Consider the following 17,369-nt stretch of genomic DNA (forward strand, 5'->3'; position numbering starts at 1 on the left):
ACCGCTCCTTTTCGTGTCTGCCACGCAGGCTAGGAAAATTCTTGAAGAAACTTCTTGCAGCGATCTATACTTTGACAGTACAGAGTGCAGTAATGTACCCAGTTGTATTAAAATTACTTTTTTTGCTTCGGCTTAATATTGGACCGACGCCTAGTTCAGGCACCCTATGAACCTGGCCTCTATTGCGCCGTGCCAAGTGGTACGCAGTTTGTGGCACGGCGTTTCCCAAAAGAGTTCCTTTCGGGGAGTATCAGCTCGGAAGTTCAGTATCGTCTCATCCTAGGTGTCCCCCTACCCTTTGGAAGCCTGATACTCAGATTAGTATAGTCTAAGTTCAGCGTTTTCTTCAGTAAAATTTCACCCCATATTTTTGTAACAGGGGAAAACCAATGTGCCTTTTGTTTTGGGAGGCGCAAAAACTAGTTAAAATGTGAAAAAAAAAAGCCAGCTTGCAGTTCCGGAAAGTCGGGGAATAGAATTACGTTCCCTAAAATTCTCAGCGATTTAAATTTACAAACTGAATCCTACTCCGTGAGATCAAACTGTCTAAAGTTTCACAAATTATCTGAGAAATTATTTGGTACTACAGGATATAAAAGTTGAAAACTTTGACGGATCATAAACGCATCGCATCAAAACGAAAGTATATTGACTTCTATTAGGTACGGCGTCAGAATTTGCCTTATTTGGTGATTTCAGAGTGACATTGACAAGATGTCCTTGCGTGACCAACGTGACGGCAGAGTGGACTCGTTTTTTAAAATCGCCGACATTTGCTGTTTGTGGCACGAATACAACGGGAAGTCAAATATAAAAAAAACAGGTTGCTTCAAAATGCGTCATGAATTAGCTATCACGCTTGTCACACAGAGACATTTTTCTGCCTCCCGTGTCTTTTTTCAGCTGTTAAATCCCCCCCCCACCCCCCAACCCCTACCTGACATCAGTGTGACATGGCAATTATTGAAATGAGCAGAGGAGATGATAAACCTCAGGTAAAATGCCCGATCGTGATTAAGTTCCAATGGGCTGTTTTTGCGCACGTTTATCGGTAAATTTCTTTACCTTGTTTAAGGTTTAATTCGTTTGCAGGAACTGAATTTTGACGGTTTTATACCTCTTCCGAGAAAGGAAATTACATCATGTCAACAACACGATATCGAGGGCAGCCAATTGACCAATAAAAACACTCGTTCTATTGTATATAATCAACGCCATCTTGAAAATAATCCAGAAACGTAAAAAACGGACAGGTGATAATGGCGGAGATTTGACAGCCGGAATATCCTCAAAAACGTTTCATGGGAAATGAGCGTCGGCGAAATCATAACCCTCAATGTTGGTGGAAGAAGGTTAGTGATGTTGATTTCTTAATCCCAACTTCTGTTTCTGTTAAAATCTACTGTCCGGAATCCGTGACTCTTCTCTGCTGTGCATGCTACATGTTTTTTTACGTAAGCTTATTTAAAGCTTAGCTGGAAGATGAGCTTAAACTAACAGTAATAACTGTTGCATGTTAGGCACGTATTCTTTGCAGTGATAGATGTGATATTTTTCTTACTAAAGTAACTTCTTTGAAGATGCAATGAAACTTGTCTCGGGACTTATTTCATCCCTTCGCTTCTCAGTGGCAAATAATAAATTTAAAGGACTTGCAAGTTTATATATCATGGTGGGATCTTGTCAGCTTTAAATTAAGTGTTGACAGTACTTTTTCATGTTAGATCAGAAATATCAGTAGTATACAACTTCCTTTACTCTTTCCAAGACAATTCTCAAAGACAGTGAGTCTACCCAGAATATAATGAATGACCATATATGATTATTTTTTTTTAAAGATATATGCAGACAGCAACTTAATTACTACTTGACGGGGGAGTGGTGTGATGTATTTGCCACTTCTGCTTTTCAACTCTCACCTTCTTTTTCAAGGAAATAGTTATTATACTAAAACAGCCAAGCAACTCTTCATTTACAAAATGTAGTTCCGATCATTTCGGGTGCCATGGAAGCTAACATTGTGGTACTTGTACAAGAGCCAAGAAGTTGTACCAGATGGCTTGAAAGTGACCAACCTTTGCCATCTCTCTTGCACTACAGACAATTTTGCAAAATTTTGTCTGCAGTCTCTGTGTTGTTCCACAAAATATCCATACCCCACCCATGGAAGGGACTTCTTCTAACACCCCCCACCCCACTGAAATTCCAATTTATCTTAATTCATACTTTCCTTTAAACACTTTTGCCTTAATAAGACACCTAGTGATTGTCCATGGGGGAGGTACAGTGGAGCCCTGCCTTATGACCGCCATGTTAATACAACCACCTTGTTATTACGACCACTTTTTTTGTGCCCCAAATGAATTGACATTCCAGTCATTTCCTTAGTTTTACAACCTCATTAATCCAACCAACCTGTTGTTACAAACACATTTTCACGGCTCCGAGAGTGGTAACGTCTTAAGGCCGATTTAGATGGTACAACTTTTGCTTACGACTGTCGCGTGTGATTTCTATAGCGCGCGCTGCTCGCGTCATGCAAACAATCGCACACAACTCTCGTCATTCAACAATTTGCCCATACCTACGATTGTTTTAAAACCTACGACTTTTTTTTCTGACGTACACGACAGTCGTAAGCGAGTTGTAGGTTTGATTTACATGAACAATTCGTGTCGTAAGCCTGTCGTAAGCTTGTCGCATGCGACAAAGCCATACCGTGTAAATTGCCCTTTAACAGGGTTCCCCCTTTTATCCACTGTGCAGGTACTTTTTTTTTTGAACCTCATTAAAAAAAAATTTTGGCATAAATTTCAAGGAAGTATCTTGTGTAATCAATATTTATCTTTCACAACATGTTTGTCACAAATATCTGCAGATATATTGTAACTGCAGTTTATACATGTAGGTTCTGTCACAGGTTTGGCTGTGAAGCTGTGATATAAATAGGTCTACTGATTTTTTTATTAAGTTAAAGGGCATATATGGTAAAATGCAGGCATTTTTTTCTGAATCAGCCAAAGATGTGCATGTATCAGGAGCCATTCAATTAATTTTAATTTTATTGTCATCACTCAGAATGTTTTCCATTCAATAAAATTGTTTACATCATGTAAGTGATTTAAAGCCATTTTGCTGATTATTGCAGCTGTTGATGCAACAAGCATTTCCTCTGTTTCTCGTTAGACAAGTTTTTACAATGGCGGGCAAATAACTATTAATTATCTATTTTGTTGGTGGGTGCGTCAAGGGCAGGCTTAGCCAGAAATTGAAAAGGCATGTCTTGTGTACATTTTGTAATAGATTGGGTGAATTTCAAATTGATAATTTCTTGACACTTGGACACCCTTCTGGCTAAAACTTTGGTTGTGAAATCGCCTTTATGTGGATGATTTCACTGGCATTTTATGCACAAATTCTGTCCTAAAAGCAGATTGAACATTATTTGACAGGTTCTCAACTTCCAAGCAGACTCTGACATGGATTCCTGACTCATTTTTTTCTAGGTAAGTTTTTTTATAAGCTATGTGTATGAGAAAAAATTATATACAGTAATATTATTGTGTTAAACTACATTGTATTATATAGAAACCTAGTACAGTGGAACCTCGAATTTAACAAACCTCTATATTACGAAGTCCTTGGTATAACCAACAAAATCCTCTAGTCCGGCCTTTTAAAATGTATGGATCAAAAGAACCTTGATATAACGAAGCAATTTCCCTTGTCTCTTGGCACTTTGTTTAATCGAGGTTCCACTGTATGCAGTTTCAAAGTGTTGAACAGACAGAAAGCCATTTTGATTGTTTTTGACATTATATTATCAGTAACTTTGTGGATCTTGCAAAAACTGGTTGTACATGGATGTGTGTTCATAGTAATTTATTTGAATGAAAAGATAGTGAAAATTTTATAAACAAGACAGTCTGTTAGCTGTGGGATATTCGTTAAGGCCTGATCGTGTTTTAGTATGAATATGATAGGGGGAGAGGGGTGGAGGGAAGTACTTCCTGTTTCATCCTTACAAGGGGAGGGGGGCTATTTTTTGACAAAACAGTTCATTTGAACCATGGAATTTTTCATCAGGCCATTAAGCCTACGAAGTAATCTAAAGCTACGCATTAACTCTGTGTTATGCTGCTTTATGCCAAAGACCATGATCGTGTGCCAGTATGTAAGCAGAGCAATTTGGAAAACTCACGCCAAAGATCTTTGGTGTAATACCTACAGAAAATGTAGCTTGGCTTACACTGTACTTGTAGTTCTGTAAATTTTCGGAAGATGTGCTAAGTGGTAATAATTTTCTGATTTTTATCTTTGCTAGTTTACTAAGTGGGCGAATTTCATCTCTAAGAGATGAAACAGGAGCGGTAGGTCATAATTTCACTTAGTACACATCAACCCAGTTTATCTTAAACATCATCTGACTTAGTTGTTTTAGCAGCAATTACATGTAAAGAATAATGATTATCATAATTTATGGTTGCCTGTAAGGATCTAAGTGGCCATCTGCATGACTGCCAGATGCCAGTCTTGTTTCAAATAAAGTAAAAACTCACTGTCAACTATTCAGTTTGAAGTTTTATAAGTGAAATGTTAATGAAAACAGGATTTTCTCAGATTGCATCTCTGATGGCCACTAGACTATAAGAGCTACTGGATACTTTGGTCCTGTTCATGCCTTGCCAACATGAGGATCCCTTAATGTCTGGGCTGGATGGGTATTTTTTTTTTTTTTTTTTCTTGCAAACAGTTTTGAAAGAAAGTATATCTTGTGCTCTAAATTTTTTGTTATTTGTTTTAAAATTTTTCAAACCAGATTAATTTTTATTCTTCTTTGTGCTGTATTCATTACCCTAATCCAAAACAAAGGGAAATAAAAATCAAACTGGTTTGAAAATTTTTAAACCATTAAAAAATTTTGAACCACAACATATACATGTGGCAGAGCTAATCATAATTTATGACAATGCACGGTTCATTAATTTCAGCTGTAATAGTGGGCCAATTTATGCAGAAAATTACTTTGTCTGAGTTATTAACAACTTCTGCTAATGCCAATTTTATGCAGTTGTTTCAAATTATTACCATCTTGCAGTCTAGTGTCCTTGCTATTTTGTCTTATTTATGCTTTCTTTTTAATTTATTTGTTTAGATATTTATTGACCGAGATCCAGAGGCATTTGTGCCTATTTTAAATTTTCTAAGGACCAAAGAGCTTGATGCAAGGTAGGGTACAGTTGAACTCTGTTCATCCCATTATTTTGTTGTTGAAAAATATTACTTTTAACCCATTCGCTTCTCACTGGGTACACTTGTTTACCCCAATGCAGTCCAAAATTGACCATTTTTGAAAAAAAATATAATGTCAAACAAGCTGAAATTTATGTTGGGTGTTAGAAATCTGGGCTGCAATCCCTGACTTTTCTCCTGATGGCAAATCTAACAAGCCATGTCTTTCTCTGACTCATCCTCAACAACATAGTTGTCTTTGTCAAATTCTGAGTCAGAAAGTAATAATTCAATCTGCTCTTTATCACCAGAATCAACCCAAAGTTTTTCAAGCATATCATCATTTGTCAAATAATATTGACGCATGTTTTGCCAGTTATTAAAATGAAAAAAGGAAAAAAAAAAAAAAAGTACAGTGTATCCTTACATACACATACTTGAACTGACCTAAAAGCTTGAACTTCAACAGATTCAAAAGGGCATCTGACGTGTTGCAAAAATTACAATACATTTAGATATTATAAAATTATGTACATTTAAATTAATTTGTCAGTAGCACTAGTATTCATTCGATTGCCCCCTTATGATATCCACTATCAAGTTAGCCATTTTTTTTTAATGCCAGATTGTTTCCATTCTTTTCAGGGGGCTAGACTTGAAAGTTATCAAACATGAAGCTGAGTATTATGGCATCACTCCTCTAGGTACTGTAAGAGTGTAACTCAATTGTCTACATTGTTATTTACATTCATTCTCTAATATTACCACAAATAAAAATGCCTGAATAAATTTCTGATCATTCATGAATTTAGCAGTACGTAGGATGTACGTATATAATGCGGTTTAAAATTTTTCAAATTGGACCGAGTTTAATAATGTTTTTATTTTCCTTTGTGAAGTATTCATTACCATTATCCGAGACAAAGGGAAAAAAATCAAACTGATTTGAAAATTTTTAAACTTAAAAAAGTTTGAACCACAACATAATTACATAACATTGTGTGTAAACCTATCTTAGTCAAATATTCTAGACTACCTTTTCCCAAGCATCTCTGTAGTTCAGATCAGTGGTTTGAAGATCTAACATGTTTGACTGTTGGTGAACAGTTACTATTTTATTGGGTCCACTGTCCTCAATACTCGATACCCAAGACTAATGATTAATGCTTTGTCCTCAAAACAGCAAAGCGACTGGCTTTGTGTGAAGAGGTGTCCAGTTCCAAATGTGGTGATGTGCTGTTCCATGGGTATCTTAATCCACCAGGTGACTAAGAATGTTAAAATCTGTTTGCCAGAACTGGCCGGTTTGGCTGGTCACTTTGTAAATCAAATTAATGCATCATTTTGAAGGGTTGGTGCTGTGAAATCGTAAAAAAATAGTCACCACGAAAATGGTACACACTATTTTGAAGAAAGTTGAAGGGCTAGCCAAAAGGATAAAACTTATCCTTGAAATTTGTACATTCCATATTACAACTGACCGGTTAGACTGGCCAGTTCTGACAAATTTGGAAAGCGTCCTTATACTACAGCTACATATAATATTACTAGTAATAATCAAAGATTAGGGAGTGCGTCCGATGATCTCTATCACAGGCTCTCTCTGCTTTGCCAAGTTGGTGATGATGTTATCCGCCCCTGCAAAATCTGTGGGGTCATGCCAGATACATGTCCCAAGATTCATTCATTCATCCATCCATCCATCCATCCATCCATCCATCCATCCATCCATCCATCCGTCCGTCCGTCCGTCCGTCCGTCCATCCATCCATCCATCCATCCATCCATCCATCCATTCATTCATTCATTCATTCATTCATTCACTGACTCAAAGTTGTACCATACAATCTCGACTCCAATCTGTATTAGGAGTGCATTCTTGCTATGTCAAATGCAATTATATAATAAATCTCCAGTCAGAGCTGTTGATTTTTGTGAATATAAATATTGGGTTCATTCATACTTTCTGGCTGGCTGAGGTCCTACTGACAACAATTTAATTTCTTCAAATCAGCACACTTGGAGTTTATCTACTAGTAGCAGATGTAAGAGTTGTTAAGGTTATACATTTATGTAGAGCTTTACTACACCTCTCAACAGGCAGACCCTGAAGTTTAAGATTCAACCAAACCGTTGTGCTTTCCACTGCCGTCAATCACTCCAGTGGCTTTTCCCATGTTCTCTTAGCATTCCAAGTAGATTTTAATAGTACGCTGGTATTAACCTATCGAAAATAAAAAGTGAAAACAGTTTTCTATGATTTTATTGGTATAATAAACAATAATTGTTTATTATACTGATTGGTCAAAAACCTATAATTATTATAGGTTTTTGACCAATCAGAATGCATGTATAAGATGTACAATGCAATATGATAATGCAATAACTGTATTTATTAAAAAGAGGGAAGCATATAAATTTCAGATATTTTTTAAAATGTTGTTAACAGTGACTTGTTCTTGTCAGATTTTCCACTTCCTTGCATGTCAAGACACTCGTCATCAGTGACCCTCACAAGACGCAGCTCTGTCTCCACGGTGATCAGTGCATCACAGTATGAATTAACTGATACTTCAACTTATCAAAATTCTGGCGTTAAGGAAGTCTCTGATGACTCAGCAAATCCAATGGGTAAGTCAAGTTTCTTTATTTTAAAAACTTAAGTGTGCATTCAATTATTACAATGTATATGCATTGTTGTAATGTAGCAATAATTGTTTTAGTCTAGCACATGGCTGAATTAAGTTCCACGTTTGATAATTAGCCGTCAAGCTACAGTAGAGCTTGATTTTAAAAACTCAGTTGGATACAACAGCAGTACAACATCTGAACCAGGCCTAAAATCATTTTGTTGTTCGCTGCAGTTTCCCAATTCATCTCAGGTTAGCAGAAAGGACCCTGTTACTGGTTCAAATGCATGAGATCAGTGAGAGCTAGCCTGTGAATGCAGACATATTTCTGGCTGTCGCTTTTGTCACTTTTCGATGGAGAAAAGTGACAGCTGGAAATACATCTGCGTTCGCAGGCTACATGTAAGTGACAGCCTTGATGAGACATGAGTGTTCCACTACTTATAAATATTCTTTTCTACAGATGTTGACCCTAGGAGAGTGCTGATGGTTATAGGACATCACAGTTTTGTGGCCGTTGCCTTTGCTCATTCAGTGTTCTGCTACAGGTCAGTTGAATATTTTGGAAGAGCTATAGTCAACCTCCAGTTCATGGACACCCAATAATGTGGCAATTTTACTGACTATAGACCAACAGACTTTTGACTTACAAAAGACGGATCAACACACACCAATCTTTTTACAGTCTTCACAACCAATAACATCTTGACTTCATTGATCAGTCAGACCAACAACCAGAGGCATTTATACCATCTACTGACGGTCTGCAATTCACTCAATTTTAAAGATTCGTGACTTCCACTCAGTTTGTCAAAGCATCAGTCAATGTCGCCTCAAACAGTCCTTAGATCTCAGGACTTAACATTCACCTGAATGATCATAATTTATGTACTTATAAAATGTGGCAAATGTTGGCCAGAAATTGAAACCTGATCATCCTGAAGATACATCCTGCTTTAACTATAAAGGCCCTCAGATTTCTAGTAATATCTCTGCCTGAAATTTCCTCATTGAAAATTGGAAGAATCCAGGACATACATATACAGTAAATTTTGTTCTTACTTAAAAGTTAAAGTCAATTACGTACAGCCTGTAGTAAATTATCATAGTTTTATCGAAATTCTTAGGTTTTTGTCTTTTTCTGACCTCGTGTATCGCAGAGGCCCTTTTCAGCTTTTTGGCTTCTTTATCTTTCTGGGACGAAAATTATAATGTGCATCACTGAGATCAGAGATGAGAAATTATTTTGGTCCCAGCTTGGTCTGCATTTAAAATATCTAATATATTTTTTTTAATTTTGTTAATCTTATGATAAGCTTTTACTGTCAATTCACATCACACATGACCTGTATTTCCAAGAATGAAATGAACATTTCAATTCCTCTTTGTAATGTCCGGCATTTGAATGGAATCAGTGTTGAACATTCTCTGGAAATCTTTCCACAAAAGGTCTACACATTTGCTGAAAAAAAGATTCAAAATACTTGGGGAACAATGTTACTCTTGAAATACTTAATGCTGTAAATATGTAAAGAAAAGTGCATAACTTTATACCGTCAATAAACTAGGGAAATTTCTATGGGAACTCTGAAAACTTGTTGGTGAAGTTCAAAACTGACATGTAAATTTCAAAACTCCATTCAAATTTCAAAAAATACTGGTCACATGTGACGTGGATTGACTGTAAAGGTGACCATGGCTGTTTGTTTTGTCAGATCCAAAGACTCTGTCGGCTGGGAGCTTATCTTCTCCACTCCTTATCTGGAAAACTGTGTTGAGAGAATGGCACTGAATGCCAAAGTAACGTCTAGCTCTCTTGGTGATAAAATGCTTGCAGTTTCATCAGGTAAATCTCTCTAAACTTTCTGCTGGAAATTTCTTTTAATCATAAATAATAAAGCAATGTGGTTGGAGTGATGTGAATGAACTTTTCCCTAATTAGTAAATTGTTTACATTTATTTAATGTTTTCGTCTTCTGCAGAAGGTAAAATTCGTTTATGGAGCTTCACCACCACAGATCATATTCAAGGGGTTGTTAAATTTGAAATTGGTGAGTCGTATAATAATAATAGTATATGAAAATCATTGATACATGTAAGGGAATGCACCACACATGGAGAATGAGATTATTAAACCTTGAAGGCCCAGTATCAACGTACATAATATCCTCATTATTTTCCCTATTTCCCTTTATATGGTAGTCCTTAGAGAATTTATTTGGACATCAAGACAAATAATTTGTAATTGTAATGGTAATTTTCTTTATTCTCACAACATGTTTGTTTGATCGATTGGTATCACAGCAGACCCCTGAGGGAACAGCATGTAGTCTGAACAATCACTAACACCCAAATAATTATGAGACAAATGATTAATTTTTATCTATCATTTCAAAATACAATGACATTTTGTAATATCATTGTTCAAATGTACATGTATGATTGCAGGAACTTTTAACCTGAGTGTGCCTGTAGATGCGCTGTTTTTCATTGGAAGCCAGCTTGTGGCCACCAGTCACACAGGGAAGATTGGAGTATGGAACTCAATGACCCAACACTGGCAGGTGTGAAGACATGCTCACCTCTAGGCTGGCTGTACACAAGCAAGTTCTCTTTTGGAAGTCTGCTATGGACAAATTCAATTAATCTTTTACAGAAACTTGTCCAATGCAGTTGCAAATGTTGTAGCACGTACCACAAAATTTGTCAAGTTTTGCTTGAGAAGTCCTTTGTTCAAATCTTTCTAGGAAAAATGAAACTTTTCGATAGATCCTTCACTCACACTGGGCCATTGCTGTGGAGTACCCTTCCCTTAGATTTGAAATCGTGATCAAATGTTGATTGTTTTAAGGGACATCTTAAAACTTATTTTGTTAAGAAAGTGTGCAAGACTTAACTGTTTTTAACTATTTATAATTACAATGTATCTAGATAATAAATTTTAACTTTTGTATCTTACATAATTATTTCACTTCCATCAGTGCTAAAAAGTGTTGTTTATTTATTAGATTCAGGATGTGATGCCCATCTCAAGTTATGACACAGCAGGCTCCTTTCTTCTCCTTGGATGTACAAATGGTTCTATTTATTACATTGGTAAGTTTCTGAAAAAACTATTTTGGCTGAAAGTTTAAATAATTATTACAGGAGGCAGTGGCGTGGCCTAGTGGGTAGGGCGCTGGACTTGAAATCTGGAGATCTCCGGTTCAAGTCCCACTCTGACCTCTTGGATTTGTTTCACTGTAGCCCCAAGACTGCGCTTTGTAAATATCCAATTGGTTTTCCTCACACCAGTTGAGATTGTACAGTTCCAGAAAATTTCCATACTCTCCCCACGGAAGGTTTTTTGTTTTGCACCAACATCCCCCCAGGAAATTCCAGTTTAGCTTCTAAAATTTTGACTTTTAAGACCCCCCTCCCCCTAGGAATTTCCGATGACCTTCCGTGGGGCGGGTATGGATTTTTTTTCTGGGACTGCACAATTTTTTAACAAATGTTATGTTCAGTTCGTATGATTATTTAATCACTGATTGATAGTGTCGCCAATTAGCGCTACAGTGCTAAATGCTCCGACACATAAATAAAGTCACTTATTATTTTTATTTTATTTATTTATACTTAACTCCCATCATCATCATCACTGAGGATCTATTTTGTTTGTAGACATGCAGAAGTTTCCACTAAGAATGAAGGATAATGATTTGTTGGTGACTGAGCTTTATAAAGATCCGAATGAGGACATGGTGACAGCACTCAGCGTCTACTTAACGCCAAAGACTTGTAAGTAAATAAATTTGATTTGTACACGAGATACATATATCTCATGCTATATCAATAGCAACAAGTAAATGTGGCTTGATGTGTTACTTATGTACAAAGGGATGTCATCTGGCCTCTACTAAAATTCCAAATTGAAGCTCTATTATCTCTGAAAAATGCATGGCTACCCCAAATTTACTTTTTGGATACCAAGAGCACTTGCTAAGTTCTGCTTTCTCCGCATAGTTTTAAACCGCGCAAAAACATCCCTGTATTAGTAGGCACCACCCATAGGAAACCCGAGTATCTAGAGATGCGCAGAACGTATGCGCAGTAACGATAGTAGGCACCATGTATACGATGCGGTATCTTCCGCAATTTTTAAGTAATCTATGTATTTTGTTTTTTTCAGGCCTAAGCGGGAATTGGATTGAGATTGCATACGGTACCAGCTCTGGAACAGTGCGAGTAATCGTGCAGCATCCCGAGACGGTAGGCCACGGACCCCAACTCTTCCAAACATTCATGGTTCATCGAAATCCAGTCGTCAAAGTGATGCTGAGCGAGAAGAACCTCGTGTCCATCTGCTCGGAATATAATCACGTGCGCACGTGGAACGTGACGCGCTTTCGCGGCATGATCTCCACGCAGCCTGGTTCCACGCCCCTCGCGTCGTTCAACGTCGTTTCGCTAGAGACACAGGACGCCCACCCTAGCTCGTTAGCTGGTAACGGCATCGGTGAGTGACTTATCACAATAAGCAGATGCTACAGGCTTAACTGTTGTGCAGTGGAACCTGTTTAGCAGGACACGAAAGGGACGAACGGACTGACCATATCACAAAGGCACCTATGCAGTAGAGGAAGAATTTGTATGAGTTTTGTTATCTTGGAGCTGAAGCGAACTGTCCAAGTATCGGTATTTTGAAGATTTCGTATTACAGAAGCTGAGTTTATAGGAATTCTAGTCTCTTTTCATATTTCTTTCGCGTCGAATCAGCAAAATTCAGCTGATATCATCTTCGTTCTGTTCTACCTTTAACGCATTCAGCTCTCAAATTAAACTGTACAGTCAACTCTCTCATAGCGACCACTTCTCGTAAGCGACCATCTCCCGTAAGCGACCACTTCGTAAACAACCGTTTTGTTTCTCAGTTAAATACTGTTTTCAAGAGCTCTCTTGTAAGTGACAACTATTCAAATTTCCTAAGGGACCGCGACCACTTTTTAGGCCAGAAATTACACATATTCTTTTTATTTTGTTTGTTTCCGGTAAGCGACCGCCCAGCATAATCACGTGTGAACGTTAGTAAATCATTACTCAGAAGTGACAGAAGTTCAATGTTTAATGACGCTATCCCGGACTGCTGACAGATAATTACAGTTTTCAGACAGAGAAGATGGCTAATTAGATCTGTAGGTAAACGGGAATTGTGACAGTGATCTGTTCCAAAATGTTATACAAAGTTTCATCAGAAGAATGGATAGATGTGAAAAAAAAAAATTATAAATTAGTTTCTATTTGCCTAATTTTAGCTGCTAAGGTAATATTTTCATGTAATTAATTAATTAATTAATTAATCCAGTATATATTAGGCTTATTTCGTTGATCTTTCCTGTAAGCGACCACCTCCCATAAGCGACCACTTTGTCGTGCCCCAAGGGTGGTCGCTTTTGAGAGAGTTGACTGTTGTTTTTTTTTTTTGTTTGTGTTGCTATCGGGCTGATTTGCTGAGATTTTTCGCCATTTTAAGGAAGCGGGGAGGACTTGACTTAAATTTGTCGCGACTAAAATGCGACATCTACATTACGTCAAATCCGGAGATTCGTCCAGCTAAACCTCATTTGTTTTGATTATGAAATCTTGAAAGCGTTTAAACAACTTTATCAACACCGGTGTTATTTTTTCCTAGGTCCTTTTGGTGAGCGTGATGACCAGCAAGTGTTCATTCAGAAGCTTGTACCTGACACTGATCACGTGATCGTACGGTTCTCTTCGACTGGTAAAAGGTAATAAATAGACATTTATGGAACATTACATCAAAGCTGCCAGCAGATCTTTCACTGTACCAACACAAGTCAAAATAATCACGTGTTGATAAATTGCAAACGCCGTTTATGGCTTTTGTTTGGTTCAAAGATTAGTAACCAAGGAAATAAATGTAAGAAAGACTGGAAACGGTTCACTGGGAAATACCTCAGGCTCCAAGAGTATGAACCTTGTTATTTGTTTCAACCGTCATGTGTTTTGTCATCTTTCTTGCAAATTTCAGCCGTGATGTGACTACGGACTACCATGATATTTTTGCTAAATATTAACTGTTGCCCGGAATTAGGCTGCAGTGAAGCGTATTTTGGGGGCGAGCGATTTTATTTATTTATTAATTTTTTTTTTTTCACGGAATGCCTTGCCGCCATCTTGGATTATGACGAGAAGACTGGAGAGAGTAGAAAATCTGCCACCCGAGGTCGTTTCCAGCTCCCTACGTTTGGAAATCCAAGATGGCGGCCCAATGCACGAACGACTATTTACGGAGCACTCGGCCATAAAAAAAGAAAACGCGTACACTGCAAGCTATCCAGAATTCGAGAATGAGCGCAGCTACTAGGTTTTTCACTAATCACTTCTGTCAGGCAGAGAGCCGTGTTAAACGTGTCGATATGTATTTCTTGGTTTGTTTTTAGAATCTGCACGATTCGCTCAGTGGACGGCAGTAATATCACTTCATATTGCGTGCACGAATGTGACGCGTCAAGCAGAATGGGTTCCAGACCCCGGCGCTTCTTAATCACAGGACATTCAAATGGATGTATACAGGTAAAACAACAAAGAAATAAAAAACATGTACGATAAGCTAGTTATAAACACGACTCAATAGAAACACGTCAATGATGACTTGGTAAGGTAAAGGCGTGCTTAAAAAAAAGATAGCGACTGATACATTAACCCATAATTCTTAGCGTAAGAAAACTCTAGAAACGTTCGAAAAAAAAGTTGAAAGTTCTAAAAACTTCAACTTAAGCGAGCACAATGTTGTTGTTACGGGGACGAATTTCGCTAAAATGTGGCTTTCTATGTGCCTAATTTTGGCTGTAGTAGGTTCGCAAGGTATTGTCGTAAAATGTACAGCCGCCATCTTTTTCGGTATGTTGGATACTCACCCTACCCCCGTGTGTGGGATGTTAGTCCTTTGCCTGGTTACTACAAGCGTTTTGATAATTTTCCAAAACAATTCGCCAGTTCATTTTTATACTGACCTGGCTGAAGATAGGCAACGCGAAGGAAACAACCACGACAGTAGAAACCGGGCACAAGCCACCGTCTTTGACAACTAGACCACACTGCCTTCAAAAATTTGCTCCGGAAAACGTTTCGCTCATTAGTAACCACATAAGGTTAAGTTACTGTGCGGAAGTGCTATGTTGCAATGGAATTTCGGAAAGGAAATTACAACAAAATCCACAGTGAAGACGCAGGGATTCTGGGACTTGGCACGCGTAAGTGGCAGAGCAATAGGCTTCTCTCCATATATTAAAATTCAGCTTGACGATGAGGCCAAGAGAACACAGACAAAGGAAATTGAATAATCATGTTTATTCATTTCTGCTGTTTGTGTCCTCTGGACCTCGATATCAAGTTGAATTTTAATATTTGAAAAAAGAGCTTATTCATTCGAAATCCATGCAAAGTATGTTGGGAAGTATGCATGGTCCTCTTTTTTGTCAAAAGAGAGAGAGAGAGGTTGCTATGGGAACGATCTGATTGTTTATTTGTAACTTGATTTTTTCCTCACCGTGTTTCAGATGTGGGATTTGACAACAGCACTGGAGATTGCGTCTAGACAGTCTGGTGAAATAACAGGTAAGAAATAGTCTCGAGCGCTGCAAGAAATATTTTCTTAACTATGCCTCAAGTGCTCGTTGGATATAAGATGATGGGTAGCCAACCGAGTCTAGTCCTAAACCAATCGAAGCGATGGAGTTACATTCTCTCGAAAATTTCTCGAAAACTCTTTGCTTTGTTGCAAAGGTATTTCAGTACTATAATCTTTTTTGTGACTACTAGGTTAGTAAAAAGAGGTAAATCAAATTAGCTCCAAATCAGAATACAGCATTCAGTTCATTTTCGAACCTGTGTACACATTGCTTAGCTAAACTATTTCCTTATTGGTGACTCCAGAAGTGGGTAACAATTATAACAGTGAGAAACTGTCAAGAAACATAGCATCATTTTCTTATTATTTGCACGCTTGAAAATCGGATGGTTTTGTTTTTTCAGAGCGGGACGACATTGGTAATGTCACGCAAGGAGAACTGCTTCGAACACTGGAACAATGCGACCTCAGCGCGTCACGCTGCACCACACCATCCATGTCACCAGCCACGTCACTGCTGCACACAAATCTCACGGGCTCACGCTTGAAGCTTTCGTACTCATGCCCTAGCTTGGGCGAAGATGACCGAGAAGAGGCTGGCGCTAGTGGTGGAAAGCCTAAATATGGCATTCTAATATCGCAGTGTTGAACATTGCGGAAATAACAGACTTGTTGATTGAGATAAGAGCCTCAGCGGGCTTTAAAAAACAAAACACTGAATGCATTGCTGTCGGAAATTTTCGCCCTTTTTTCGCGCTATGAAATAGAGAAACTCGAAAAAAATCTCCCGTTATTTATTTTTCGCCAAAATTCTCCAAAATCGCGAAAGCGAAAGAAATTTGGCGAAAATGGTATTCAAAGGTAGTCGAATATTTCGTTATTGTGTTAAGATGTCTTTAGGGGTGTCGAGTTTGATAATTGTTTAAAATATGTTAAATGTTTGTTTTACAAGATAGTTTATTTTTGACCTGATTTCTAAGAATTAAAGTTGTGAACCCAACGCCACATGGCCCGTGTTCGGGTGCAAGGCTGCACTGTAATGGCTTTTTTATTGCGCATGCGTTTAAGGCTGCACTGTAATGATTTTTTTTCGCAAGTTTCAGTATTGTTTTCTGTGTACTGCGCACGCGTGCAAGGCCGCAGTTTCTTTTTTCACAAGTATCAGCATTGTTTTTGGTATGTCGTGGTTTTTTTTAGGCTGCGCACGCGCACACGGCTGCGCTGCAATGGATTTCTTTGGACTGCACATGCGCACTGTAATGTTTTGTTGTTGTTGTTTGTTTTACAATGTGCGTCACGTTCTGACTTCTTGCGAGCCCGTTTTGTTAACCAACACAAGTTGGGATTTGGAAACTCCGTTTGGCCAGTGTTTTAGTGTTAAATATATCGCGAATAACAAGTATATATTGATTTCACAATTTACTGAGAAACCAAGATTTGTAATCCTCTCTGAATTGAGTCATTACAAGCAACACGAATTTTCTGAACTCGAATAGTTTAAAGCTGTATGAAGTGAGAAACAACAAAGACAAATTATCTGTTGATCATTTACAGGGTTAACTCTCGACCAAGTTTCTTAAACGTCGTGCAAACTGAATATTTGTTTTGTAGAATTTATGCAACAGACCTTAGGAATCATTTATTTAACATAAAGTCAATACTTCTAAAAGGTCACTAAATTTTTTTTCACAAATCATACACCTTTAATTTATACGCACTTAAATAGTTTTCATCCTTTAGGGAAATTGTAAAGTTATTTAACAAAATAAAATAAAGCATTTTCCAAGTAATGTTTATGGCTCCTGCTTGTTCAAACAAAATCGGCAACAAAATACTTCCACGAGTGATGTACAGGCAATTTTCATCCGTCCATC

General features: G+C 37.8%; 2 protein-coding genes across 2 annotated transcripts in view; one reads left to right on the forward strand and one right to left on the reverse strand.

Moving 5' to 3' along the window:
- The window catches only part of LOC146473296 (melatonin-related receptor-like), a 55,454-nt gene that overhangs the window by 32,581 nt on the left and 5,504 nt on the right, over nucleotides 1-17,369 (reverse strand). The window lies entirely within an intron of this gene.
- LOC146473298 (BTB/POZ domain-containing protein KCTD3-like) lies at nucleotides 1,210-17,285 on the forward strand. Its single transcript, XM_085118511.1, has 18 exons — nucleotides 1,210-1,352; nucleotides 3,453-3,506; nucleotides 4,325-4,370; nucleotides 5,156-5,229; nucleotides 5,878-5,936; nucleotides 6,416-6,496; nucleotides 7,699-7,863; nucleotides 8,326-8,410; nucleotides 9,578-9,708; nucleotides 9,845-9,913; nucleotides 10,311-10,426; nucleotides 10,871-10,958; nucleotides 11,526-11,642; nucleotides 12,034-12,360; nucleotides 13,534-13,630; nucleotides 14,306-14,438; nucleotides 15,425-15,482; nucleotides 15,900-17,285. Exons 1-18 carry the CDS (start codon nucleotides 1,309-1,311, stop codon nucleotides 16,142-16,144), a joined length of 1,989 nt encoding a protein of 662 aa, XP_084974637.1. The 5' UTR covers nucleotides 1,210-1,308; the 3' UTR covers nucleotides 16,145-17,285.

The sequence above is a fragment of the Pavona decussata genome, unplaced genomic scaffold, assembly GCF_977016875.1.
Source record: "Pavona decussata unplaced genomic scaffold, jaPavDecu1.1 SCAFFOLD_94, whole genome shotgun sequence".
In the NCBI taxonomy this organism is placed as follows: Eukaryota; Metazoa; Cnidaria; class Anthozoa; order Scleractinia; family Agariciidae; genus Pavona; species Pavona decussata.

Coding starts and splice junctions, on each gene's coding strand:
- LOC146473298 (XM_085118511.1), top strand. CDS start 1,309: ATGAGCGTCGGCGAAATCATAACCCTCAATGTTGGTGGAAGAAG. Junction 4,371..5,155: donor TAAGAGATGAAACAGGAGCG/GTAGGTCATAAT, acceptor TTATTTGTTTAG/ATATTTATTGACCGAGATCC. Junction 12,361..13,533: donor GTTAGCTGGTAACGGCATCG/GTGAGTGACTTA, acceptor ATTTTTTCCTAG/GTCCTTTTGGTGAGCGTGAT.